The sequence below is a fragment of the Mytilus californianus genome, unplaced genomic scaffold, assembly GCF_021869535.1.
Source record: "Mytilus californianus isolate M0D057914Y unplaced genomic scaffold, xbMytCali1.0.p SCAF_8, whole genome shotgun sequence".
Taxonomy (NCBI): domain Eukaryota; kingdom Metazoa; phylum Mollusca; class Bivalvia; order Mytilida; family Mytilidae; genus Mytilus; species Mytilus californianus.
The window spans coordinates 10,358,197-10,385,460 of NW_026262734.1; the positions used below are offsets into that span (position 1 = coordinate 10,358,197).

Genomic DNA, 27,264 nt, shown 5'->3' on the forward strand with positions numbered 1-27,264 from the left:
AAATACTTTTGGTAAGTTTCAAAACTTTATTCTGCTGGTACATTGGCAAAAAAAATAAATATCGGTAACCCTGGACAAAACAATTAAATTAAAGTTTGTTTTTTTTTTTTTTATTCAACAATATGTTGCATGCTGTTAACAATTTACTTCAATAGTTCAGCATTCTAGTTAAGGATCCCTTTATTTTTTTACTAGAAATCTAGGGTTAATCTCTGGTATTCATTATTATATTACATAACATCTAAACTAAATCATAATATATCAATTTCAATCATGAAATAAACAAGTATATATGAAAATTCTTATTTATCGATATGTATTATCTAGCTTGTTTGGTAAAAATAGATTCCGAAAAAAGTTTTAACTTTCCGTTATCAATTTACTAGTATTGTTTTGAAATGTCTTCCTGGTTAGGAAATTACCAGTTCTAATATTGATTTAAAATATGATTATGAGCTATTCACAGGTATGTCTAAATTAAAAGTTCAAAATAGTAATCTCGATTCTTTAATAAATATAGTATGTAAATATATTCTTTTTTTTAACGATAAAATACTGAGGATAAAGAGTACCGTTATCAATCCACGCTTGTCGGTGATAAAGTTTGTAAGAGGAAGGTACTATTTTTGGTTGGATCCTAGTTATTGCAGTCTACACCAAAATCTTTTCCAACTACTTGTTTGAAGACCAATATTCAGACATTTTCCCTATGTGTCTTTAACAAATTTTGCAAAAATTTACTAGTCTGAATAAAATTTTACTAGTCTGGGGCATTGGACTAGTGCCTTACGGTGCAGGCTGTTATTGTGGAGTAAACGGAAATGTAAAACCACAAAGCTTAGCAACAATGAAATATATACCGTTAGGTACCTTTATTCAAACTTCCTTTTCACTTTTGTTTTGTTGTATATATGACAGGCACTAGGAAAGCTAGCAGTAAAGTTTCCAGTATTGGCATCCAGTATGTGTACATCTCTACGAGAATTTCTGGTAACACCGTCACCAATACTAAGTAAACTGAACAAATATGCCACATCACATGGCCGCAGCAGTATCAAAATAACTGTTACAGACAGCACCAACTCACCACTATCTGGCAAGAACAAACCTTCAAATAAATTACTCAAGTCATTGGAAAACTTACGGGACTGTGCAATTATGAATATCTGCAAGTAAGTGTTTGACATTTTAAGTATTTGCATTAGTAAGAAAACAAACTTGTGAAAAATAATTTTAGGATAATGACAGAATTATATGAAGTGTGAATAAAAAAATCTGTATCTACAGTAATTACATGAATAAGACTGGTGATTAATTAACAAATATATACACTTCTACAGCAATTAAACCTACTTGGATACGAGTCATTCATTTATTCACATGTCACACTATTACCTGTGTAAATATACACAAAAAGCTGTTGCCATGGGAATTGCCTCCCTGTATGTAATTATATTAATTTGCAAGCATTTATTATTGCTATTATTGAGCAATGTACAAAAATGTGATATCAATTTTTATGGTCTCAGGAAATGCTGGATACAAATAATGCTATCAAAATGTAAAATGTTAGTTTTTATTTTTACCAAACCTATCCCATTGCAATTTCGTAATTATAAAAAAATTGCAAAACTTTCTAAATTTACAGCAGATATGTGACAATATCCTAAATATATAAAGTAAAGGCAAATAGCTGAAAAGCCATGCATAAAACAATTTATGTAAACTTTAATTACTCTTTGTCAAAATTGTAAGATGATCCCTTTATAAATTTTATTATGAATTGCAGATGTTTGAAAGCTGGACTTAGACAGGACCCTGAATGTGTCCAGGCTTTCCTAGCATCAGTATCCAACAGGCTGTATAGAGCAGAACTGTCAGACAGGTATTATTACAATATACAATTTTGTGTTGTGTCATATTTAATTTGAACAATCAAGTCTATAAGTCTGGGGTGACCATTGCTTATTCCCCTTTTAGTTGTGAGAGGAAGGGCTTTTACCTTACAAACACAATGCTTTTAACTGAACCCTTGTAACTGTTAGACATTTTTCTTGTAGCTAGTCAATTCAACTTGAAATCTATGGAGAGCCTTAATAATATTTATGTGGTTAGCTTCAGGTGACTAACCATATATCTACATGAGTTATGGATCTCAAACATTTAACATTTCTATAATTAGTTCTTATAAAATTGAAATTGAATTGACCAGATGCAAGAATTTTGTTAACACACAAATGGTTTATTGGAAATATGTAGTATTTGTGTGGTTGTATTTGAAATGAATAAAACACATCTATTTGTTCTTCAATATCAGAACATTAAGAACACTGAATTGAATACTTAGTCTTATTTTGTTGAAAGTGTTATATAAGTGACATATAATTAAATTTTTTCGCATGATGCTTAAGAATCAAAACTTAGAAAGAGTGAGCAGAACAGAGAACACAATTTCAAATGCAGGTGAAGTGGGAAATTTTTGCTTTCACGAAAAACACAAAATGAAAACATAATGTCACGAGCAGGTTTGGTCCAAAATTAAAATTTTATGAAAATAAACTACTCAACAGTATGTGAATACACTGATATTTTTTCTTAGATTTAACAGTCAATATTATTTATTTTTCCACTTGATATATAATCTGTAGGCTATTTAGGTACATTGTTGGGTAAGATGATAACTTGATACACTGAACAAAACATGGTGGCTTTTTCCAGCATTATATCTACCTACATACTTAGCTGCAATGAACCTTTTCCAAAAACACTTTTCCCTGTTATTTACCTTTGATAAACACCAACTTGACAAGCCTTCTGTAAAATCAAGTTCAGGTAGGAAAACATAGCATGGAGTATATCAAGGAAATTATATCAAGGAGACATTGTAATAATTTGTAAAGGCTCTTTAACGATAGACACATTTTGGTATTCTGGATTGATGGTGTTCACAGGACTACTTTTGTAAACAATGTAAGCAACATTGCAGCTGGAAATCATATTACTCACAAAAGATGTAAACAATGTTCAATCGATGATTGATGAAAAAGACAATTCAAAGAATTATATTAATAAACTTGATTGATTATTCCAGAGTTTATTGGTTGATAAACAGGAGCAATTCACTTATAAACTCATAGAAAATTGAGTCAGTTTACACATCATTTATTATCTGTATTAATGATAGGGGTCTGTTATTGTTGTCCATGTCCATTTATGAACACTTTGTTTTCTGTATGAACATTTTTCACATATTAAGAAAAATCTTCAATTTGTTCTTCTTTACTAGATATAGATATTATATTACTTTTCACAGTTATATATATAAATGTTGTCTCGCAAATTAATTGTCTAGTCAATTATCTTTCTTGTTACAGAATATGTAGGTAATAATTTATTTGATGAATGTCTTTTAAAATATGGAGTAAAAAGTGCCTAAAAAGCTTGCTTAGCCGTCCTGGGAAATTCTAAATCAAACTAGTCTACTGTGTAAAGGTAACAAGTAGGAGGTTGAATATTTAATATATTGTTTGATGTCATACAACCAGATTATTGATTTGGATCTTTGTGGTAAATCACTTGTTGTCAGTTGAGACTCTCTTGTAGAAGTCTGTTAAAAAAAAGCTAATACAATATGCTACACAGTATTTATGAAGTATCTGATTTAAGTCGTTGCTTTATTAATTACTTAGTTTAAACAACAGACCAATTTTACCTAAATTTTTAACATAGTTTAAAGGTGTTGATTGCATGCATGTGTCAGGTTCTAAGCTTTGCATGATTTTACCTTAATAACATGTATAATTACTTCAGTAGGAAGAATGGAAAGTCACCAGAAGAAAGGTGGAACCAGTTGAAGCTTGTCATGAAATTTATCCGTCCCACATCGCAAGACTTTCAACCCAGCGATGTCGAGAGGCAAATCTCATTTGATAATCACGACTAATTGCTTATCTTAACACAAGCTTTCATAATAACATATCACTCATAGCATTTTAGTTGTTTTGAACAAGTTACACAGTAGTCTTGCAGAATTTGCTGAGCTATTGCCAGTATATCACCATTTTATGTATTTTCACTGTTGTTTTTCTTTCACACCTGTAATGAGATTGATTTTCAGGCTTTGTTTTTTTTGTGTGCAATATCACGGAACAATACTTAAACAGGGCAATATATTATTTGGAAGAAAATGAATTAGATTTTATATGTTAGTGTTCTAATACAGTAAAGAGGGAGTGTCTTATTAAACCAAAAAAGGGGAAAAATCGCATAATCAAAATAAGATAGTGAAAATTTAATGTGGTATCATGAAGAAAACTTTTTCATTTAAGCTTAAGCCTTCAGTAACTCCTACTTAATAAAATGTATCAGTAAATTTTTGTTTAATTGAATACAGTTATATTTTTTTCAATGGACATGCCCTTGATCTGAGGAGTAAATAAGATAGACCTCCTCCCTTAAAATTTTATTACTTAAAATCTTGCTTCTCAAAGTGAACAGAGTGTTATAATATAAGTTGTAAAGCAATCATTTCTGGTAGGATCATACATACACTATAACTGAACCACCATATTTATTTTATATTTAGACCTGAAAATCACTTCTCTTTGTCAATTTTCTGATGCATTTATAGGTGATATTTTATCTTTCTTGCTATTGCTTGAACCTTGCTTTGCCTTCATATCCTATTTATTATTTAATTATTTATTTAAGTTTGCTGGTGTGTATACAGTTTTTTGAATGTTGTATAATATTATTTTGGAATGAGTTTTCGTTAGTATATTTTCAGCCTTTCATTAACAGTGTGAATATTTTGTACTGTTTAGATGGAATTAATTGTGAAGCTTATCCCCATCTTTACTCAACCCCTCATAGTTTAATTCTTTGTATGATTCCGTTCATATTTTCCCTTAATTTTAAGGAATACTCTTCGTACATTTAATTTTTGGAGACAATTTTTCGGTTATCCATGTAAAAATTGTATTGTCATGGATACTTGATTTCCTGGTTTTGACAAATTCTGCATACAAGCCCATAGAAAACATATTTTAGTGAACATTTTTAATTGTGACTCACATCTATCCTTGATCCACTGTAAATCAACTAATACAATACCAGTATATGGTAATATCAAATTTATATCTACATAAAATATGAATACTTTTTTTATCTGTTCTGGATTCATTACATTTCATTTGATACCATTTTTTAAGTGTATAGGAAAGTGATAAGCCTTGTTAGCTGTTAAGTGTACTTTTTCAATGACTTTGACTTATCACCAATGTGTTAGTAGGGTATAAAATGCAGACAGGAGAAATCTTTTTGTATAACATGTACCGTATATACATACACAGCCATGTATGATTGGAATAGGGAGTTATATCTGATTCTGTAGGTTAGGAGACTGTCATACTCTCTGCAAGTTACAAAACCTTGGCGCAGCTTTTCATAAGGTGTTCAAAGGTAACCTCTTGCATGATAAAGTTTCTGACTATCCCAAACATGCCTTTATTGTCTAGTTGCAGCCAAAATTGTCTACCTTTTGTCAATCCAACAACTTTTCAGACCTTTCTTATTGATTTATTGTTTAATTTATTCTTGTCCTAATGTAATATTTGCCACTTGACATTAAGTAACAATCAATTAGCCAATCAATGAATTTTCTCCCAATTTATATTAAAAATGTTCATGCATAAAGTTAAAAAATGTTAGCATAGAAAAACAAAAACTATTATCTTATTCTTAGCCATCTAAGCAGTATAATTGTGTGCCTTTTAAGTTACTGATTAATCACCCCTCTTACATGTAATCATTTTCCAATACCAGAAACTTTTTATTTTATATTTTTAACATATATGCATGTTTTAAGAATGCAATCTTTCTTAAGCTTTTTATGACAATAGAGCAATTTTAAGTTCAAGCTTTACGATAGTAAATAATATTGGAATGATGTTTTGCAAGCTTTACTTTACCATCTTGAAAATCTTTCTGTATGCTGATGAATAATTACTTCTTTTTATTGTAAAAAACAAAAACAAATAATTGATAACAATGAATTAAAAAAGAACATTTTATCATCTATAGGGAATCAAACCTTATATCTACCAACACGATCTTAACCTTAGGACACATCGCTGTGGCGCTGAAGGACACACCAAAGACATCTGATTCTGTGATGCAAATATTTCAGCAGAGATTTTGTTCTCCTCCATCATCATTAGATAAACTAATTGTGGATCAAATGGGTTGTATGATCATGGCAGGCTGTGTGAGTATTCTAGTCCACTTAAATACAGCACATTTCCTAGTGTATTTAAAGAAAAGGAAATTTGGGGTATGTTTCAATGAGGCCAACCAATGATTGCATGTTTAGGTTTAATACTGAATTGATAGGGGGTGCTGCTGGGGTTCTGTTACCCCACCCTTTTCATATAATTTATAGATTTTAAAAATGTATACCCTTTCATATATTGCGTAGGTAAAAAATTAACTTTTTCCCATATTGGTTGGGTTTGGTGTGGTGTGTTGGAAAAGTGGAATACCAAAGTGTCAAAAGAGGGAAACTTTGTGGATAAAACCACAGCTGGTAACACCAAGAGAGATGACTTTTGGCTGTGAAAAAATTACAGGGCTTTTCATATAACAAGTAAAGGGAACTTTATTGCCCTTATCATATATTTCTGATAGTTTTCCCCACCTATTCACATATTTTCAAGTTAGAAAATGTGACCTATTCCAGTGGCACATCCTATCACCTTGTATATAGGAAGTGGTCCCCCCATGTCCTGTATATGAGAGGCAAAAGATACAAAAGGGATATTCAAACTCATTGGTCGAAAACAAACTGACAACGCCATGACAAATAACAAAAAACGATCAAAAGACAAACAACAGTATACAAAACACAACATGGAAAACTAAAGATTGAGTAACAGAAACAACACTAAAATAAACAGGTTGATTAAGATGGAGAAAGGAACAAAAATGCACTACTTAAATAGCTTAAATGTACCAGTAATTAAAGTATTAAGTGCCAATCTGCCTAAGAATCAGGCAGTGGTGAAAACATGACAAACAAAAACCCACTCAGCTTTACATTAATTTGAGTTCAGAATGTATAATGGTGCATGAATATAACATTCATTTCCTTTCCCAGTTCTGGTAATTCAAGATATAATTTGGTTGAAATGCTCTAGAAATCAACAATTAAGGGGAGATAACTCCGTAATTTGCTATCATTCTAACCAAAATTTATCTAGATATATCTCGAAATACAAGACACGTAGAAACAAAAGACCTACCATTTCTAACTCAGGATGAGGGCACCTTCAAAATAGGGTGATTAGGTCAGTGGGTTTTTTTTTGGCCATGTTTTGATTTTTTTCTAAATTGCCTGATTCTTATAAAGACTGGCACTAAATAAGTATTTTGCTGTGTAACAACTTTTGAATGTTTCTGTTATTTTTAAATCCAACCCTTTATTTCAGACAACATTGTACCATGAGATTATGCAGATGTTTACCACTGTTAGTCTGGAAAGTAGTGCACCATACAATGAACATGTTACTGATGAGAAAATTAAAGGCTATAGGTCAGTATCTTATGTGTTGGTCTGTAAAATTAGATTCTTTATGTACATGTCTTCTGTGTAGGTCAGAAAACTTAGATGTAAAATAAATGCTATAGGTATGTATGTCCAGAAATAAAAGAAATAGTTCATTGGAAATGATGAGTAAACTCTGCTGCAAGTTCTTTTTATGTGTTTTATAATTTCATGATTCAGACCTTGTTGTTTTTGTACCATCAAAACGGGTATTTACACAATTTAAATTTTCTTTTATTGACTGTTATTTAGTTAATATGCCAGATTTAGCATCCAATAGCTTAATATGCAAATATCCTAATTAGGACAGCATTACATTTTCATTTAAATGTCCTAAATTAAGCTTTAGCAAATAAAGCCATCAAAATGGTCACTGATATTGCCAGTATGTTAGTTGAATGTAAACATTTTTCTCTTTCAGACAAGTATCACCACATGTAATCAATGCATTTGCTAACATAGCAGCTAACATTCAGGGTGAGAATGATCAGTTAGAACTACTTGTTAGGCTCTTAGAGCTGTTTGTACAGATGGGGTTAGAGGCTAAGAGAACCAGCGAGAAAGTTTCTGGTGTGATGAAGGCTTCCAGTAGTGCAGGGAACCTGGGTGTATTGATTCCAGTCATAGCAGTGGTGAGTATGTAAGCTGTGATAAAATCATCAAGTAGTGCAGGGAGCCTGTATGTTTTGATAACAGCTATAGAATTCTATCGCTACATTAGTATTACATTATACAATTATTGACTTTTGATGAGGTTGATACAATGATTTATCAACCCCTGAGATATGATATTCATCGAGGCCAACAGCTGTGGTTGAATGTCATATCTCTGGCGTTGATAAATCATTCTATCAACTGACATCAAAAGTCAACAATTGTTTTATCATATGACTTTTGATCCTTCTCCAATTTTCTAGTATTAGCTCAAGATTCTTTTAAAACTGCTCCTTTTTTTTAAATAAATATATTATCTGCTTTTGCAGTTGCTAATTTTCATAATTTGAAATAAAGTTTGCTAAAAAAAATACACCAAAAAAATGAACAAAAGAAAAAATACACCGAAAACAAAAAGAAAAAGAAAACAACAGGAATTTACTTGACGTCATAAACCTACGTCGTTGACGTTCACTTGGAATATCTATATTTAGGTACACAGACGCTGTTCCAAATCTTATATTAACCTCTCGTGATTTTAGACGTGGTGAATTTAATGTTTATTAATGTAATTGCTTTGAGGCAATTAGAAAACAGAAAATTTATAGTCATATGATAAAATATGGTATTCTGTTTGATAGAATATCAGTAGTTGTAGTCAATAATGAAAAAGATTTTTCTGATCATCAAATTGGTATCTTACTACCAAGGTATGTTCATGTATTAGAAAATATATGAGAATTGACTTTCATTAAATAGAACATTACTTAGATACATAAAATCAGGTCAAATTTATTAAAATAATAAGCGTTGGAGAAATATAGATCTGTAGATGTGCAAGAACTTGTTTAAAGGGCATTTATATCAACTTCAAGCAAATTGATCATACATTGTTATGTTACTTATTCCACAATCTGATTGAAATACACATTTTTGTCTCCACCCCTTGCTTACAAGGATCTGACAATGCTTCTTTCTATTTTCTGTTTTAAAGACCTTTCAGGATCCTCTGGTTTTGTCGTAATGATACACACCTTAACAAATTTGAGGCAGAAATTTCATTGGCTGATATAATAATTACCAGAACAAAAAGTAGAACAGAGTGTTGTCAGATCCTTATAAGAAAATAGTGGGCACAGGATCTGAATTTTAATCAGATTACTCATTGCATTATGTCCTGCAAATTATATATAGTTTATTATAACTTAAACACCTATTAAAATGATAAGGACCCAAATGATATTTTTTTATTTGTCACTTCATATATGAAGAGAGCTTTCATTTATTGTAGCATATAACTATTTGTATTTTTACAGTTAATCAGAAGAATGCCTAGAATAACAGACCCCAAGCCTCGTCTACATAAACTATTTATAGATTTCTGGCAGTATTGTGTGGTATTTGCCTTTGCTTCTGATGATTCACGTATGTATTTATTAAACCTTCAGAATAATTTTTTTAGTGCATGTAGAGATTACCTTTTGTTTGTTGTGTCCAAAAATATTTTAACCACAACTCCTCCTACATAACTTGGAAAATTCATGGAAATGTACCATATTTAAATGAACATTCATAAATATGATTCTGAACTAACAAGTTTCAATGTATTAAAATATTTTTTTTTTTTTGAAAGTATATCTATTTTACGATGAGACAAGGATATACCTTGTAAATGCTACTCCTCTTGGATGGTTTAATTGATTTAAGGATGTTCACTCCTCTTGTTTTTAAATTTTTGTCAGATATTCGGAATCCTCTGGTTTTATCCATGTAGTGCTAATAAATATTTTGCCCGCTAACCACTACTTTTCTTTTCATTATTCTATTACATATAGTTTAAAAAGCCATATTTGAAAATCTTATAAAATCCTTGTTATTTTTTCAGAAAGAAAAAAGGTGCCAATGTTAAATGTATGAAAAATCTAGAGAGAATCACTTCCCGCCAATTTTTCTATGGCTTATATTTCGAAAACAAATTCACGGACCTTTCATTTTTTTTCTGCTTTTTTAGTTCTGTTATTTATATACTATCAATCAATATCAGTCTTTTAAAAGCTTAATATATTTTGAAACAGAGTAGCAAACATCCTTAAGTGAAACTTTTTACTGTGATGCTTCTTTTCAGACCTTTTATGGGAATTGTAGGTATATCTTTGTGACCTATGCTTAGACCACTGCTAGCATATTTTAAATTTAGCATACTTTTATAAGTTAAGGTAGCATGCCAATATTTGTTCAGATTTTAGGTTTTACAATTGTCTGTTTCAAACAAAATAATCTTGTCATGAAAGGTTCTTTGCAGAAATTAAGCAAAATCTGTGAGTTTGAATTGGTATTTTATAAGGAATCAATGAATTTAATTGATTTTAGGGAGTGTGATAAAGTCATAATAAATACTCGTTTTAAATTACTGAACAGTGTTTATGTATTTTGAAAATGAGATTGCATTTTAATTACATTATTTAGCCTGAGATTGCAAGTATTTAAAATGATATTTTCAGCACTATGGCCACCTGAATGGTTTGAAGGTGTCTGTGAGATTGCTGTTACTTCTCCTTTCCTGATCTCTAAATCTCACCTGAGATCTGAACTACTGTATAATGTGGCCATGAAGAATGATACAGTTACACAGGTATGCACAAGTATAGTGTATAAATCTCATCACAGATCTATACTCCTGTATTTGAATTTGGACATGAAAAATAAGGTTGCATAATAATGTAAAAATATGCAAAACTGAGATTTGGACTCCTGTATTATGTCTTCATGAAAAAAATGATATGGCAACACATATATGACTAAATATATTGTATAACTCTCATTTTAGATTGAACTTGTGGCTGTAATGACACAGTTACCAATTATGTAGATATGTTGTTGAAATTGCCTGAGAGGTCTGAACTTGTAGCCTTTAAAAATGACACGAAAAATGAGAAATGCGTCTGTATTAACAGTTTATTTTTCTCAACAGGCACAGCTGGTAGATTTAAGGAACATTTTTGATTAAATCACACATACAAGACATATCTTTGTATAACAGTTTGTTTTTCTTCACAGGCAGAGCTGGTAGATTTAAGGAACAATATTTGTCAGTTACTGGATAACAATGCTGAGATTTATTACTTAGTACAGAAGCTGCAGTTTACCCAGTGTATTTATTTGTTGTCAGTTTATCGACTGGAAACACTCAGGTATTGAATTATGTAGAAACTCTGTCAGATCTCCTAGAATTTCTTGTTCACTTTTAAAAATAAACAGACATGGGATAGGCATCATAAAGACAGCAATCAAGCAACAATGCATAATCAAAATAGATATACTCTCTTTCACAATGTACAATTGGCCACACCATCTAACAAGCTCTAGAAATCTCAAATCTTGACAAGTTTTACTATATTAAACAAAACCAACTTAACATCTGACACCAACTAGTAGCAAACAAGTAATGGAAAATCCAGCAACTCATGCCAAAATATATACCACTTTTCAAGTCATGCATTTTCTGTAAAAATAACACCTTGCCAAAGCTTCCACATTTGCAATGTGTTATTGAACGGGAATTTACATAGAGCATTGAGTTTAAAAAAGTACAAGTAGATGAAGTACAATATAGTTTTTAAACTATCTGTGACTACAAAGAAGCTTGATTTGTTATTTTTTAATGGTGACAATATACATTGATACATGATATTTTGTACATAGACTGATGAAGTATTGGGTAGAAAAACAAGGATTGTTTTGAATTTAACAATATTGATATATTACTGTTGCAGAGTAGAGTTTTCTAATGATGTTGAATCAGTCCAAGGACTTTACATGTATCTAGAAGAAAGCACGATATTCAAAGATAAAGCTGGTAATTATAATAGTTAACAGTTATTGATATATGATTTTTCATATGGCCTTTTTATGCCAATGAAAACAGATATCTTTGTTATTATATTTGAAATTACATAGCCACAGAATTATTGAAATAGAGAAGAAGCAGGTCATCAAAATACTTTATTAAGATCTGATTATTTTCAGATTCTTAATGACAACAAAAACAAATTCTTTTTAAGATTATATCACTTTTGTATGGAAAATAAACAATTGATTGAAGAAAATTCATTGTTTTGTAGTGTGGTTTGATTTGTACATAGCTATATATTTTTAGAAAAATGTGTTAATTTTAATTGATGTTACTACTAATATATATTACATGCTCAATAGTTAACAGTTATTTGTGATATGCTTTTATCCAAACCTGTACAGTAAAATATATAATTATGCAGGTATGTGGAATTGCATTAGAGCAGTTGTAGACAAAGCATTTGATAAATTTCTAGAAGCTATGAGTGAAAAGGTAAGAACATAGCAGTATTAGAGTTTTAGAAAGATTAGAACGATTGTTCATATGTCATCAAATCTAAAAATTAGGTGTTAATCACTCCTCTACTATATTAGAATCTCCAAGATAAAGTTCCCATGTCAGACTACCTTTTCTTTGTTTCTTGAGGTCATATAGTGATTGCAGTACATGCATTGCAAACATATACCAAAGTTTATATTCATAGATGAACTAGACTAAGCAGGAATTTTCCTTCTATCACTTTTCAAATGAGATCACCCTACTCAGTTTTTAGAGTGAGATTGCAATGACATCAGAAGCCAACGTCTTTGGCGCTGCCTAGTAAAATAGGGATAAACAGATTAACTATGGTCTTTCAACTCTTAGGAAGTTTCTCAGCTACATCTCATGTCAGAGTTATTGCCCTTGGATTAGATTGTAGCTGAGAAACACCTTATGTTCTTATTCAATACTTCAAACGAACATAAAGCATTTACAAAGTAAAAAACTCAACACAGTTTTTGGTTATCAGCTCGCCCCGACAGCACAGAAAGCTTATTTTTATTATAAACAATAAACAAATGTCCAATTTGCTGTCATCGACCGCTGCCATCACATATAAACACAATCTACAATAGAAAAATGTTCTATAAGTTGAAGAAAAAATCATTTCGATTTACATACATGTATTTTATCAACTATTTTCTACATAACATACTGATTCACATTCCTATGAAGTCTTAATAAAAGGGGTGGGTGGGTGGGAAAACGAACCTTTCTGTCGGATAGGCGAACCTCGAATGACAATTCTAGATATCTTATTATAATTTTAGCGCTAAAATTCTAGCATGAAGTTATCATGATTGATATAACTTAAACCGGTAATAACTTACTGATGGTCCAATCAAATTAAACATAAACATGTTTTGATTTAAACACACGTGTTAAAAAGTAAACAAATACACGTGTTCCCGAGTAACCTTTATAAATACATTTATGTTCTTATTCAATACTTCAAACGAACATAAAGCATTTACAAAGTAAAAAACTCAACACAGTTTTTGGTTATCAGCTCGCCCCGACAGCACAGAAAGCTTCGATTGATAAAGAAAGGGACATAAAGAAAAAGGGGGGACAAACAATATAAATTACAATCCTAAATTCTTAGATACTGACAATCTGTTGAGTATACTCTCTTTAACATAACCATCTTTGGCTTTATCACTTTTCCATCTCCCGTGTTTCTTAAACAACCGGTCATCTATTCCAGCTTCTGCCGCGGCAGTAGCTCCTCCTGACCTCAAACTATGTAAGCCAAACTGTTTTTTATCAAGACCTAAACTGTCAAGTGCAGATAACAATAACTCTCTGGCTCTGGTGTAAGAAATATGACTACTCTTTCTAAGTTTGTATATATTCAAAGATTTACAATAACAAATAGATCTAAAAATAAAATCATTCGATTCTTCAGGAATGTTAGCTAACTTTAGATAACGCTGAAGTACATCTACCGGGCATGTAATATTCCCTGTTTTTGAAATGACAACATCTTTCCCTTCCCTATATACATCAGTTTTACTCTTGACTAAATGAAGTGTAAGGTAAGTAGGGGAAAACTGTATATCAGACCTTCTCAAGTTAGCTAACTCGGAGAATCTTAAAAAGCCAGCATAGGCTAATAAACACATACATGCTATTCTTACATCTTTTAAATTACAAGTATTATTAGCATATTTACATACAATATTTTTCAAAATATGCGGTGTGATAGGTTCTTTTTTGACAACTGAATGACCTATTTTTCTATGAGCCCCTTCAAGAACAGATGCAACTAGATTATTTTCACTGGGATCAGCAACGCCAGCTAATTTATGTGCCCATTTTATGGCGTAAAAAGCATCATTCAATTTTGAAACCGATTTTGCAGTTTCAGACAAATGAATTAAATATAAAGAAATATGTAAATGAGATGCTGGCAATGGTGAAAAAGAATATTGACTAGTCCACTTACACCATGAATTGAAGGCATATCTATATTTCTTCTGAGTACTCGCAGCCTTGGACGAAAGAAGGAATTCTGGTAACTGTTTGAACAAACTGCTGAGATCATTATTAGAGGCAACTTGTGAATTAAAGTCTGACCAATGTCCTACTGAAAAAATATCTGAAAAACGTAAAATTGCAATAACATTTTATATACATATACAGAGGACGAATTATTAGCATATTTCAGATTTCTATACACAGTAAAATATAATATATATTCAAATATTTCAACGCCAGCTACAATATCTTTATAGATACTAGGGCCATAAACTGTAAAACAAATTACCATGCCTGCTAAAATATCATTATAGATACTAGGGCCATGTCAAATAAAAAACCAAGCCTGCTACAATATCATTACCGATACTAGGGCCATGTCAACATAAACACCCATGCCTGCTACAATATACATATACTAGGGCCATGTCACAAACAGACCATGACTGCTACAATATATCTATATATATATTAGGGCCATGTCACAAACAGACCATGCCTGCTAAAATATATCTATATATATTAGGGCCATGTCTAAGATGCATCTAGCAAAACAGCCAAAACTGGCGAACCAAACGGTTCAATTCCGAATATCGTATTCTTATTCGAACCTTGCTTATAAATACCATCAGTATTTTTAAACACAATAACATCTTTTACGTAATCTTGATAAATCAGATGTTTATCGAATATCAAAGGCCAGAATGCAGCAGAAATCCACTTAGGCACAACTAACGTGCCTCGAGCTTTACAAGCTATAATGTGTTTAATCGATCGTATCACAAGATTAATTGGTGGAACTAGCCAATTATTTTCATTGGTCCAAACTTGAGAAAATGCATCAACTGCTTCAGAATCAGGTTGCCAAAATAAGGAGTTAAATCTCATAACTTTTCTATTTTCGACACTTGCAAACCTGTCAATCGAATAAGGACCCCACATATCATTTAAAAAATTGAAAAATATATGTGTGACTCCCCAGTCCTCGAAATCAACCATTTTGCTGATATAATCAGCCTTTTCATTTTCTTTTCTGGGAATCCATTGAATGTCAATTGATATTCCTTTTTGAATGCAAAATGAAAAAATAGATTTTGCTATAACATGAAGATTTTCTTTCATACTTCCCGAATTAACAATTTTGACACAATTTTGATTGTCAGTAAACCACTTTATAGTTTTTCCTGTGAAACTATTCTTAAAAGAAAAAAGGGCCAACTCTATAGCTTTCAGCTCTCTCCATGTGGAGCTTTGTACCGTTTCACTACATGTCCACATCTTATGGAAAATCTTATTTTCTAATTCAACGGTGTATGCACCAGCGGCAATATTACTAGCATCTGAGTATATGACAACAGAAGATTTACTGTAATGACATAAATTACGATAGTTAATCATGGTGACATTTTCTAACCAGAACTTTAACTCTGATAAAACCTCGACGGGTTTGTACCCTGTAATGGGAATATCCCACCCAATTCTACTTTCAATTTCCATGTAACAGAACTTTGACATAATTCTAGCCACATTTCCGATTACGGGAGTCATAGAAATAATTCTACCTACAACCTGAGCTAAAGATCTAGCTGTAACATAGGGAAATTTAGCCAAAATTACATTCAATGAGAAAATCAAATCGTCAACTCGACGTTGAGTAATAGATAATTTGTATTCTTTCGAGTTCCAAACTATTCCCAACCATTCTAACTCGGTAACAGGTTTAAAAACAGACTTCTCCTCGTTAATAAGGAAACCAGCATCAATCAAAGACCTTTTTACGAAGGACGATTGCTCATTACATGTATTTTCATCTGGACTCATGCCAAATCCATCATCTAAATACAAAACAACTTTTATACCGTTTCCACGCCAAAATTTTACTAGTGGCCTCAAACATTTAGTAAAAATGTACGGACCGGTAGTAATTCCGAAAGCTAAAACAGTATAGCAATAAAATTGACCTTCCCACTGAAAACCTAAGAAAGTCTGTTGCTGTGAGCATATGTCTAAGTGAAAATAACCAGATTTTAAATCAAACTTAAACAGATACATATCTTTGTCAAAATATTGTATAGCTAACTTCCAATCCTCAAATTTTATTTTTTCGCGCTTTATGTGTTTATTCAATTGACTCATATCTAAAATAAGTCGTTTCTTACCGGACTTTTGAGTAGCAACACTCAATGGATTTACCACATATGGTTGAAAAGGCACTTTAATTACGCAACCTATTTGAACTAAATCTTCAATTGACTTTGTGACAAATTCAGTATTCTGCCGTGCTGATCTATTATTTCTGTGGTACATTTTAAAAGGTGTATCTATAAATGGAATAACATAACCATTTTTTATTGTATCAAGCACAAAAGGACAAGCACCTATATTTTCCCAATACTTTACATGACAAGCTAATCTACCTTTCACCCCTTTAAATTTATCATATGACTGACAATTTTCAAAATATTGAACTTGATCTAAAAAAGATTCTATATAATCGTTATCAACAAAACATGTAGAAAATTGGTCATTAATAGTGTCTAAATACTTATCATTCACAATGACTGGAGAGTGACGTTCAGGCCCTACTTTACTACTTCTGGTAGGTTGTGGAGTTGCTGTTGGATGACCTGAGACTGGCGAGAAGAGGACAGTTTTTTCTCCAGTGGCCTTGTTGCTTGCAGTAGTGGCACGTGTCGATTGAGCAAGGCTTACGCCTTGCGAAGCTCCCACGAAAGGGCTGTTGCTGATTACGTTGATAATGCTGAGCGTAAGCAGGGTTACCATAAGATTCCGCAGGTTGTTGACGAGGCGGATTTTTTGGGTAAGGTTGCTGGCGAGATTTTGACTTCTCCTTGGAGGTACGGATAGCTCTGGTCTCAGCTTGTCGTATCTTTCTCTCATCTTCAGAATCTGAAGCCACGGCATTGGATTCGTATTCCCTAACGGTTCCCCAACCAGCAGGGGAAGCATCAGCTATGCGTATTTTCTTATTACGGCTTTTGATCTTATCAGTTATGTCAAGAACTAATCTATAGGCTTGAGTATTGGAGTTAGGGATGAATTTTGAAAGTTTATTAACAGTGTCTAATAATTCCTCGTTAAAGGTGTACTGAATTCTGTTTCCTTCCCCCTTAAATTTTAGAGTGACGTCCTCCTTAATTTTTCTCTTAAGGCAATCTTGTTCTTGTATGAGTTCAGATTTCAACTCACCTAACTTGCTGTCTAAAATTGTCTTAAAAAGCTCTACAGTATCTACCAAATCAGACGACTTATCAGCTGCTTTATGAATATTAGGTGGCGGTAAACTATTATCTCCTTCGAGTAGTATGTCTTCATTCAATTCCAGACGTGGAGAAGATTCGGACATTTTACCAAGTGGCGATTTAAGAAAAAACGAACCTTTCTGTCGGATAGGCGAACCTCGAATGACAATTCTAGATATCTTATTATAATTTTAGCGCTAAAATTCTAGCATGAAGTTATCATGATTGATATAACTTAAACCGGTAATAACTTACTGATGGTCCAATCAAATTAAACATAAACATGTTTTGATTTAAACACACGTGTTAAAAAGTAAACAAATACACGTGTTCCCGAGTAACCTTTATAAATACATTTCTTATTTACAGAACCATAGATAATCTATAAAACTTCAAATAAAGTCAGCTTTCTTTTCAAAAATTTACTAGTTCATTGTATTCCCATTGTTGTCATTTGATAAACATAATTTCTTTTATTTGAACAAAGATTAATTTCAGTCAGATCTGTATAGTGCCAAAAAACCAAAGAAAATTCAAAGGTACAAATACTTACAATGTCTGTTAAATGGATAGATATGTGCTACATTTTGGTGGTAGAATGCAGTCTACAAAGCAGTCAACTGTACAAGAGTATAGTATCATGATTGTATCTTTTTGTTTAGCCAAAGACAGAGGCTAAGGAACATGAATTAGATCTACTAGCACAGTTCTTACTGGTAAAGTTTAATCACATCTACAAAAGGATAAGGACGGTAGCTGACATTCACCTCTCTAGACTGGTAGAAAAGTAAGTATATATATTGAGTTATTTAGAATTATATACAATGAATGCAGATGTAGTATACTGTACTTACATTGTAGTCAGGGATGTACAGTCAAACCTGTATATATAAAGGTCATCCTTGGGACAAAAAATAAAACTGACCTCATTAAAGAGGTGACATTTAAATTGAGGTTTAAAATGCATAAGTACTACTACTGTAGGACAAGTAGAGGATAACCTGGCAAGACAGGTTTTCGCTTATTAGGGGTGACCGTTATAGCAGGTTTGACTGTAGTTTGTGGAAAATTAGTCTTTAATGGAGTTTTAAATTTTGAGTTATCAGACTTCACACAGAATATCTGGATGAACTGTTAAAATAGAGAAAAAATTATTTAACTATTGTAGTGATATCATCAGTGACTTTTTTATAACCTGTGTACTGGATCTATTCTTTTGTAATATTTTAAGACGAGTAAATCAACATATGTCATAATGGGGTATATTTCAACGAGACAACAACCTTATGATATAAGAAAAGAAAAACGAGATTTAGATTTAAACATATAGTCCTCAATAATAGACTAGTATCTTTGATGTATTTTGATTTTTTAAACCCCCACTATAGGAGTTTGGGTTTTAGTGTAATCACCTTGTGTGTTTGTTCCTCCATTAGTTTGGTTGTTCTTCTGTTCACTCATCCAACAAATATTTTTGTCATTTTTTTGTTCAATACTACTGAACTGAATGACTAAATATTTGATTAGAAGCTTGCCAGTGATGAGTTGTAACTTGTTAGAGCACTTTTAAGATCAGTCAGACATTCTTATTTGCCAAGACTGAATTTTGAATATGTTGAATGAACTAAATATTCTCATTACACATTTCTCCAATACTACTGAATAGAATGACTTCGTGTCTGGTCTGCCAGTATAAAATACGGAGATGTGATATGATTGCCAATGAGATAAATATTCACCAGGTCCAAATAACGTTGATGTTAGCAAGTATAGGTTGCAAGTTGGGGTATGCATGTGCAACTTATTGTTTAGACTTATTCAATGAAATTATTGTACTGATAAGTATTAGTAAGATGTATCTCACACATAATTTAATAATGCTTTGTCCAAAAGAGTAATACATCATTAATACATAATAATTTCAGGTTTCCACATTTGTTATGGAGTGGCACTGTATTGAAGACCATGTTTGATATACTACAGTTACTGTCAAACTCATTAGAAGTGGTAAGATATGTACATGATTCGTACCTATATATTAAGTAACTTCTAAAACTGGACAGTGTCTTGAAGCTTTTTATATAAATTACTGTTGAGAATAGTTTACCTTTTTTTTCAAAATGAATGGAGAGTAACTTTTAGTTTTGAGAAACAAAAATTGTCAATATATTAAAAACAGAATCAATATGATTTTCTTTTAATATAATGCACAGGAATGGAAATCTTTAAATGCTGTTCAACCTCAGTGAAATGACAAATCTCAATAGCAACTTCTTAGCTCACCCCCTTAAATTTCATATAATATTTTTGGATGAAATCAATGACATTTTTGTACTGCAAGCAACAAAGTTATGGATCTTGAATTTTTTTTTCCGTCTGTATGTCATAAATTTCTTGTAGTAGGTAAGCACCTTCACCTTTGTCGGATCCTCTTCAAATTTGGATGAATAATCATATTATCAGGAAAATCTGAAATGGGAGACCATTATGAAATTTAATGATTTAATTGTACATCTTATCTAATATGATCTGCTACTTGCTCTCAGTTAGGAAGTTTATCTGATGTTATTTTCTTACTGTGGTATACAATTACATTTGTTTTGCCAGATTGCAATACAATATATTATTAAAACTTATTACATTGCATGACATTTTTAATTATTTCTGCATAAACGTTTGTTAAGACAATGTTCATACATGACAAGAATTGAACATATTTTTGCTATGCACTACTTATTGTAACAAACTTAACTGTAATGCCTACATTAACTTGGTATCACAAATAAATGTACATGTATTCAGTTAGTACTATTATAGATAATCACTTACATTTTGTTTTAGATCAGTTTTATTATGATATGCATGTGTATTGTGTCAATCTTTTCAGGAATGGTACAATGTAAGAATTCTATTGTTTAGTTATTTTGTTTTTCCTCTGACAAATCTAATTTATCACCAATAGTTGTTTTCTTCTGTTGTTTTTGCTATTAATAATCATGATAATTGTGTGAAAAGGGTAAGAGGTATTAAGGGATTTATTTAGCTCTTGTAAAGCTAGATTTTATATATCAAAGGAGTAGGTTTGATAAGGCCCCCAATATGGGCCCTATTTTTAGCTAAAATTTCAAATAAGGATTCATTGACCGTTATCAAAATAAATCAAAGCTTAAATAATGACTAGCTAGGAAATAGTTCCCTTTGTTAAAGAATTACACATGAGTGTTCTTTTGATGATGTAATAAGTAGCACAAATTAGGGTTTTCCTCAAATTCAATAATTTCGGTTATTTCAATTTCTGTGGGAAACGTACAGCGCAGATGTTGAAAAATGAGATCTTTTAACATTATGTGTGTTATAACAATTTAATTACTAATCTTCATACTTAAATATTCAGTTTGTCAAACCCTGCACCCTATGTTTCCTACGCCTAAATGTGGTTGAAATCTGGAAAATTTTGTCAACCTTAACCAAAATCTATTTTGTTGGCCTATTTGTGGTATAAATGTCAATAAGAAAAGATTGACAAAAATATTTCTGTTCCACTTTCTTACATGTCTATTCATCAACTTGAAATATTTTTTTTATCAGGAAACAATGGACCTAATATTCAGGGCGAAAAAGGGCACTTACTGATCCCGCGAACTTACTCCTTTGAAAATAATACACTGTTTTTTGAACATCTTCTTTTCAGAAAATAATCAAATATAGTCACAATATAGTCACAATACTTGCATTTCCATGATAGCAAAAACCTCATTAAAATTGAGTTTTTTGGGGAAATTACCAAAATGTTAAACTTTTTGTTGTGTTTTTTTTTTACCAATTTTGGGGATAAAAAATTGAATTATCATTGGGGAAACATCAAAATATATTTGTATAAGGGAAAAAAAATACTAAAGTTTATGGAACTTCTTCAAATAATAATTTTTTTATGATCCTTTGCTTTCATGATGACTTGAGTTATTGCCCTAATTTTCTCTTTGTTTCAACTTTATGATAAAAGCTGTTTGATTTTCCATTTTTGATTTTAAAAATATAAAACATATTTTCAGTCCCAAAAAGCCCTGAATTTATCTTGATTTTTTAGGATCATGTCATAGTAAATTATTCAGTCACATTTTTTCATTACATTTTCATTAAGTTAGTTTTAGCAATGACTATTTCAGCATCTTTCATCAACAAGATTCCAATAATTAAAAACACTATGAAGTAAGAAACATTTTCTGGCTTTATTAAAAATATGAACAATTATATATTTGAAATGGACAACATAAGAATTCTGTGACCTTGCATTCTTTCATGGTGCCATAGATAAAACTTTATGAAAACACATATTATACGTCAAAAGCAAGGTGTTATATGGTCAATGACTGTATTATTATTACCAAAATGTATAGGTTCAAATCATTGTGATTGCCCAAATAACACAGTGACAGTATAACTTTTTATTCATATTTGACAAAAAAAATAAATTTGATGAAATTTGAGTTTGATGTTGTAACATTGTATGAAACACTTGTAAATGGAAAGTATGTTGTCTTAGGGATTATTACAATTAATGTGAAAATAGCAAAAACAAAAGATAAGAGTAACTATAGCAATTATGATTATTATTTTGTTTAACCCCAGTTATTTTATGCACATTTTCCTACACAGCACAGTTATAAATGTTCAGCAACTTTCCATGTCAATGACAGCCATTAATTTGCAAAGACAATTTTTTCAGTGTGATAACAACTTTGTTAGATTCTAAGTAGCAGTGTAGTGAATATAAATAGAACAATGACATACATATATGATATTAGGATAATTCATCTCATTGTGATAGTTTATATTCTATCTTTTATTCTCAAAATATATATAGCCTCTAATCTATAAATATATCTTTGAAATAACTGAGCCCATTCAACAAGGAAAATACTAAATATCTTTACATGATATCTTTGTATTTTGAGAAATTCTGTGTCAAAACACTCTGACCAAAATGAATCTGCATTTTTTATTTTGTTTTCAGGATTATCATGTGGTATATAAAACTTTACTTAGTTTGCAATTTTATTTTAAGTTTTTTTTTTTTATTTTCTGTTTTGGTTTGTTTTAAATTCAGGATTGATCTTAAAAATGTACTTCAATGAATGCAAAACTGAATGATGAAATTGTTTTCGTTCATCAGAAGTCAGTGACCTAAATTCCAAGATCAAGTCCTGGATATCCTAAAATCCTGTTCATTATATACATTATAGTTTGTTGAAGGGTGATTTATTATTAGTATTTAACGTTTGTTTAACTGGTTTGAACTTTTCATGAAGTAACACTGTAGTAATAATGATATGATTGCCACTGTTGAAATTTTCTATACATTGCTTTTACAAAGAGAAATGAAAGCTTATTGTTCAAGTTTTAAATGAGTTTTAGTTCCCAAGTAAATTGAAGACTTCAATAATTTAGAAAATTAAGATGATGGACATTATCAGTATGGTTTCTATTGCAAGCTCATTAAATTTCATTACTTAAACTAATAAATAGAAATTTTCAAGTGAAAACCAAGCAAATGAGAAATCTTTATCTGAAAAAAAAAAATGATGCATGTGACTGTAGAGTTATAAAGATGTCACAGGGTAAACTCCCTTGAACAAGCTATTGTTACTTGATTCTCATGTTAATGATACCAGCTTACATATTTTGTAAAGCTTACCTATTTTCTTGTCAATGAAAAGGTATGGGATATATAATGTCAGATATTAGCAGTGATTTCCTATTTTTCTAGGATCCAAATGAAGAAGCACCAGAGTTTGATGTCCCTGGAACTCCTTTCAACTTTCGAGTCCGAGATAACCTTGCAGATAGAGAGGTAATATTTTTTATAAAGAATTCTAGGAAGTGATTTGAGTAATTAGAAAAGAATTATAAAAATTCTTTTGTAGGAACCAATACACGAAGAAACAATCTCGCATGATTTTGACCAATTGGTGGCCTTGGGCTGTTTTCTGCTCTTTGGTCGGGTTGTTGTCTCTTTGACACATTCCTTGTTTCCATTCTCAATTATAATTGAATAGATTCAGTATATATAGCATTAAAATTTATAACAATGGCTATTGCTAAAAAAATATGTAAAATTGTTTCCAGGCTTGGAAATTATGAAAAAATTGTTATAGCTGTCTCATTGGCAATCATACCACATCTTTTTATTTTTATATTTGGTACTTTTTTAAACTACTAGCAGTCTTGCCTGTATCCTGTTTTCAGTATTAAACTAGGTTTAGAAGAGTTGGGAAATAAAACTAAATATATACTTTTAGTTGATTGTAATACTTGAAAATATTGTATAGAATGGTTGTGACCTTTATTATTCCAGAAGACCAAATTTATTTTCTTTAATACAGCCAAACTTAAAATCATCAGACCTCCCCTGAAGCATTCATGTATATTTTCTGTAAAATAATGCCTTTTATACCTGAATACTGTACTTGTTATTTTACAGAGCACGGTAAAGGACTTTGCTGCTTACAGTAAGGAGTTATTGAAGGAGTCAATGAAGTGGGCTCCAAACACTACAAAGTCTCACCTGGCACAATACTTACATGAAGTAGAAAAGTCCACAGAGGGTCTAAAACAACACACAGGTGTGGCACTAGCCATGGAAAGTGTACATACTTATGCTGGATACAACAGGACTGCTTCACCTTTAGCCGTAAGTAATCAAGTCATAGTATAGATCTAAAACAACACACAGGTGTGGCACTAGCCATGGAAAGTGTACATACTTATGCTGGATACAACAGGACTGCTTCACCTTTAGCCGAAAGTTATCAAGTCACAACATAAAAGACGTGTGTAAACCAATTTATTTGCCATTTCTAGAAACTTTATTCCAAATTTTTTTTAAAAATTTGTTAATACTTGATATTTAGATTGTTGAAGTTGAACAGCTTTTTCACCCCCAACTGCTAGGCGGAGGGGCATTAAGTTTTATTCTTGTCCATCTGTACATAGTCCCTCCGTCCATCAATAAGTCTCGAAATTGGTTTCTGTTCTTTAACTTCAGTTTGTCTCAAGCAAATGTTATGAAACTTATACACAATGCTCATTACCATATAAACACAGCACAGATCAAGTTTGAATTTGGGTGGCATCACTTTCACTGTTCTCGAGTTATGTCCCTTTGTAAATGGAAAACTTGGTAAACTTTACTTTGCCTCAGCCAATTGTCATGAAACTTATATACAATGTTTATTACCACCAAACACAGATCAAGTTCGAATTTCACTGTTTTTGTGTAATGCCCCTTTCGAAATGGAAAATTGCCAAATTTGCTGTTTTGCGCGCTCTATCAGTTTTACTTTTTTTTAGTTATGCCACTTTATAACTGGAAAAATTTCTTTTGTCCACACTTGAACTGTTTTCCAATCATTTCATTTCCACTATCACATGTATCTTGTAATATTGAATGCATGTATAGTCATGATAGTGTTGACAACTTCCAAGAAAATCAAAAGATTGTGTTGTAAAATAAATAGGTGAACATTACCTTTTATTTTAAAGATTAGAACAGTCTTAGCTTGAGTAAATTTATTTAAATGTATTCTCAAATATGAGTATGAGTTTTGAACAAATCCAATTACAAATAGTTTATGAAGTCTGATTTAAAGGGTATAATACGGAAATATGTAATAACTATATCAGTTAACTTATTTTATTTTCTTTACCAAATACTGTTGATTTATTATTATTTGTACGATACCAATTTTCGTTGGTTTCGTGGGTATAAGTGAACCACGAATTCAAAATTTCAAGGAATTACAAATGTTCTATAGGCTTTGTTTGCAGAGATTGGAAAAACCACAAAATCAAATATCCACAAAAAATGCAAGTTTTCCTCAATCCACGAAAATTGATACCCACGAAAATAAATGAATCCACATTATGCCATATATTCATGTTTTTTTTTGTTTTTTGCAGTCTTCAACTCTAGAAAGAAGGCCAAATAGTGTGACGAAGGACAGTTCTAGTTTTATGGCCAATCTTAATCTGAGAAGTAGATACACTGGAGAGGTATGGTTATTGCCAAAAAAAAAAACAGAAATGCTTCATATATAGTTGCTTTGGTGTTAAATGCATTTTTTCATATTGAAAAGTTATATTATCTGTGGGATGCAAGTTCTGAAGTAATGTTAGCTCTTCTCCTCTGAAACCACTGGACCAAAATTTAACCAAACATGGCCACATTCATCATTGGGGTATGTAGTTTAAAACATGTGTCTGATGACCCCACCTGCCAACCAAGATGGCTAAAAATAGAACATTGGGGTAAAATGCAAGTTTTGTCTATTATTTTGAAAACCGTTATAAATAGAGAAAAATCTGATAGTCAAAAATGTTCAGAATGTTGAGCTCTACTAATTGGCAGTTTAAGTCAAAACTGTTAACTTATAGGAGTTATTGCCCTCAAATGACAACTTTTACCATTTTTTTTTACATTTTTGTCTATTATCTTGAAAACTATAATAGATACAGAGAAACTTTAAATTCAAAAATAATCAGCAAGACGAGATCTACAAGTAAGTCTCCATGATTGAAATCGTCAGTTGACTCCTTATTAGAGTTATTGCCCTTTGTTGACGATTTTTACTATTTTTTGGTGTTTTTGTCTTATATCTTAAAAATTATGATAGACAGATAGAAACTTAAATAAGGGAAAATGATCATTAAGACAAGATCTACAATTAAAAATGAAGTTATTGCCCTTCATTGACGATTTTTACCAATTATTTTGCCTTTTGCCTTCTATGAAAAAAATTATAATAGATAAATAGAAACTTTAAATAACAAAAATGATCAGCAAGGCAAGATCTACATACAAGTCAAATTTTGCCGATATAGTTATTAGACTGTCACTCTTTATAGGAGTGATTAACCTTAAATGAGTATTTTTTTTCCCTCTTTTGTGTTTGGAGCAAAAACTAAAGTAGATAGAGAGAATTAACAGATAAAATGATCAGCAATACAAGATCTGCAAAAAAGAGAATTTTGTTATGAATTCTATTTTCGTTTACAATGTTGGAGAGTGTCCTTTGTTGAATATGCCAATAGACCTAGGTGAGCAACACATGCTCTTTAGAGCCTCTAGTTTCATTCTGTCATTGGAATTTTCTCATGTAAAAGTTATAAAATATAATGACTGACTAATATTTTAACCTTTAGGTTGCTGGAATGAAAGCCATATGTAAGGATGATCAGCTTGCTCAGTTATTGTATGGAGAGTTAGAGAAGGCTATAAAGAAACAGGGTAAGTAACTTAGACATGTCAAACAAAACAGTTTCATTTATAAAATATTTTATTTGAAGGGTTTAGTAATATGAATGAGTGGAGATAT

The 27,264-nt window shown here is 31.3% G+C and overlaps 1 protein-coding gene across 4 annotated transcripts in view; it reads left to right on the forward strand.

Moving 5' to 3' along the window:
- Positions 1-27,264, forward strand: part of LOC127710775 (phosphatidylinositol 4-kinase alpha-like) — an 81,379-nt gene that overhangs the window by 15,233 nt on the left and 38,882 nt on the right. For all 4 annotated transcript variants that reach the window (XM_052216731.1, XM_052216732.1, XM_052216734.1 and 1 more), the window contains 17 exons: positions 919-1,172; positions 1,790-1,885; positions 3,811-3,915; positions 6,082-6,265; positions 7,485-7,588; positions 8,022-8,232; positions 9,571-9,679; positions 10,756-10,886; positions 11,312-11,445; positions 12,028-12,110; positions 12,529-12,599; positions 18,553-18,677; positions 19,816-19,897; positions 23,658-23,741; positions 24,372-24,581; positions 25,850-25,942; positions 27,092-27,176. In XM_052216731.1, coding sequence (XP_052072691.1) covers positions 919-1,172; positions 1,790-1,885; positions 3,811-3,915; positions 6,082-6,265; positions 7,485-7,588; positions 8,022-8,232; positions 9,571-9,679; positions 10,756-10,886; positions 11,312-11,445; positions 12,028-12,110; positions 12,529-12,599; positions 18,553-18,677; positions 19,816-19,897; positions 23,658-23,741; positions 24,372-24,581; positions 25,850-25,942; positions 27,092-27,176 — 2,161 coding nt within the window. The remainder of the gene's footprint in view (positions 1-918; positions 1,173-1,789; positions 1,886-3,810; positions 3,916-6,081; positions 6,266-7,484; positions 7,589-8,021; positions 8,233-9,570; positions 9,680-10,755; positions 10,887-11,311; positions 11,446-12,027; positions 12,111-12,528; positions 12,600-18,552; positions 18,678-19,815; positions 19,898-23,657; positions 23,742-24,371; positions 24,582-25,849; positions 25,943-27,091; positions 27,177-27,264) is intronic.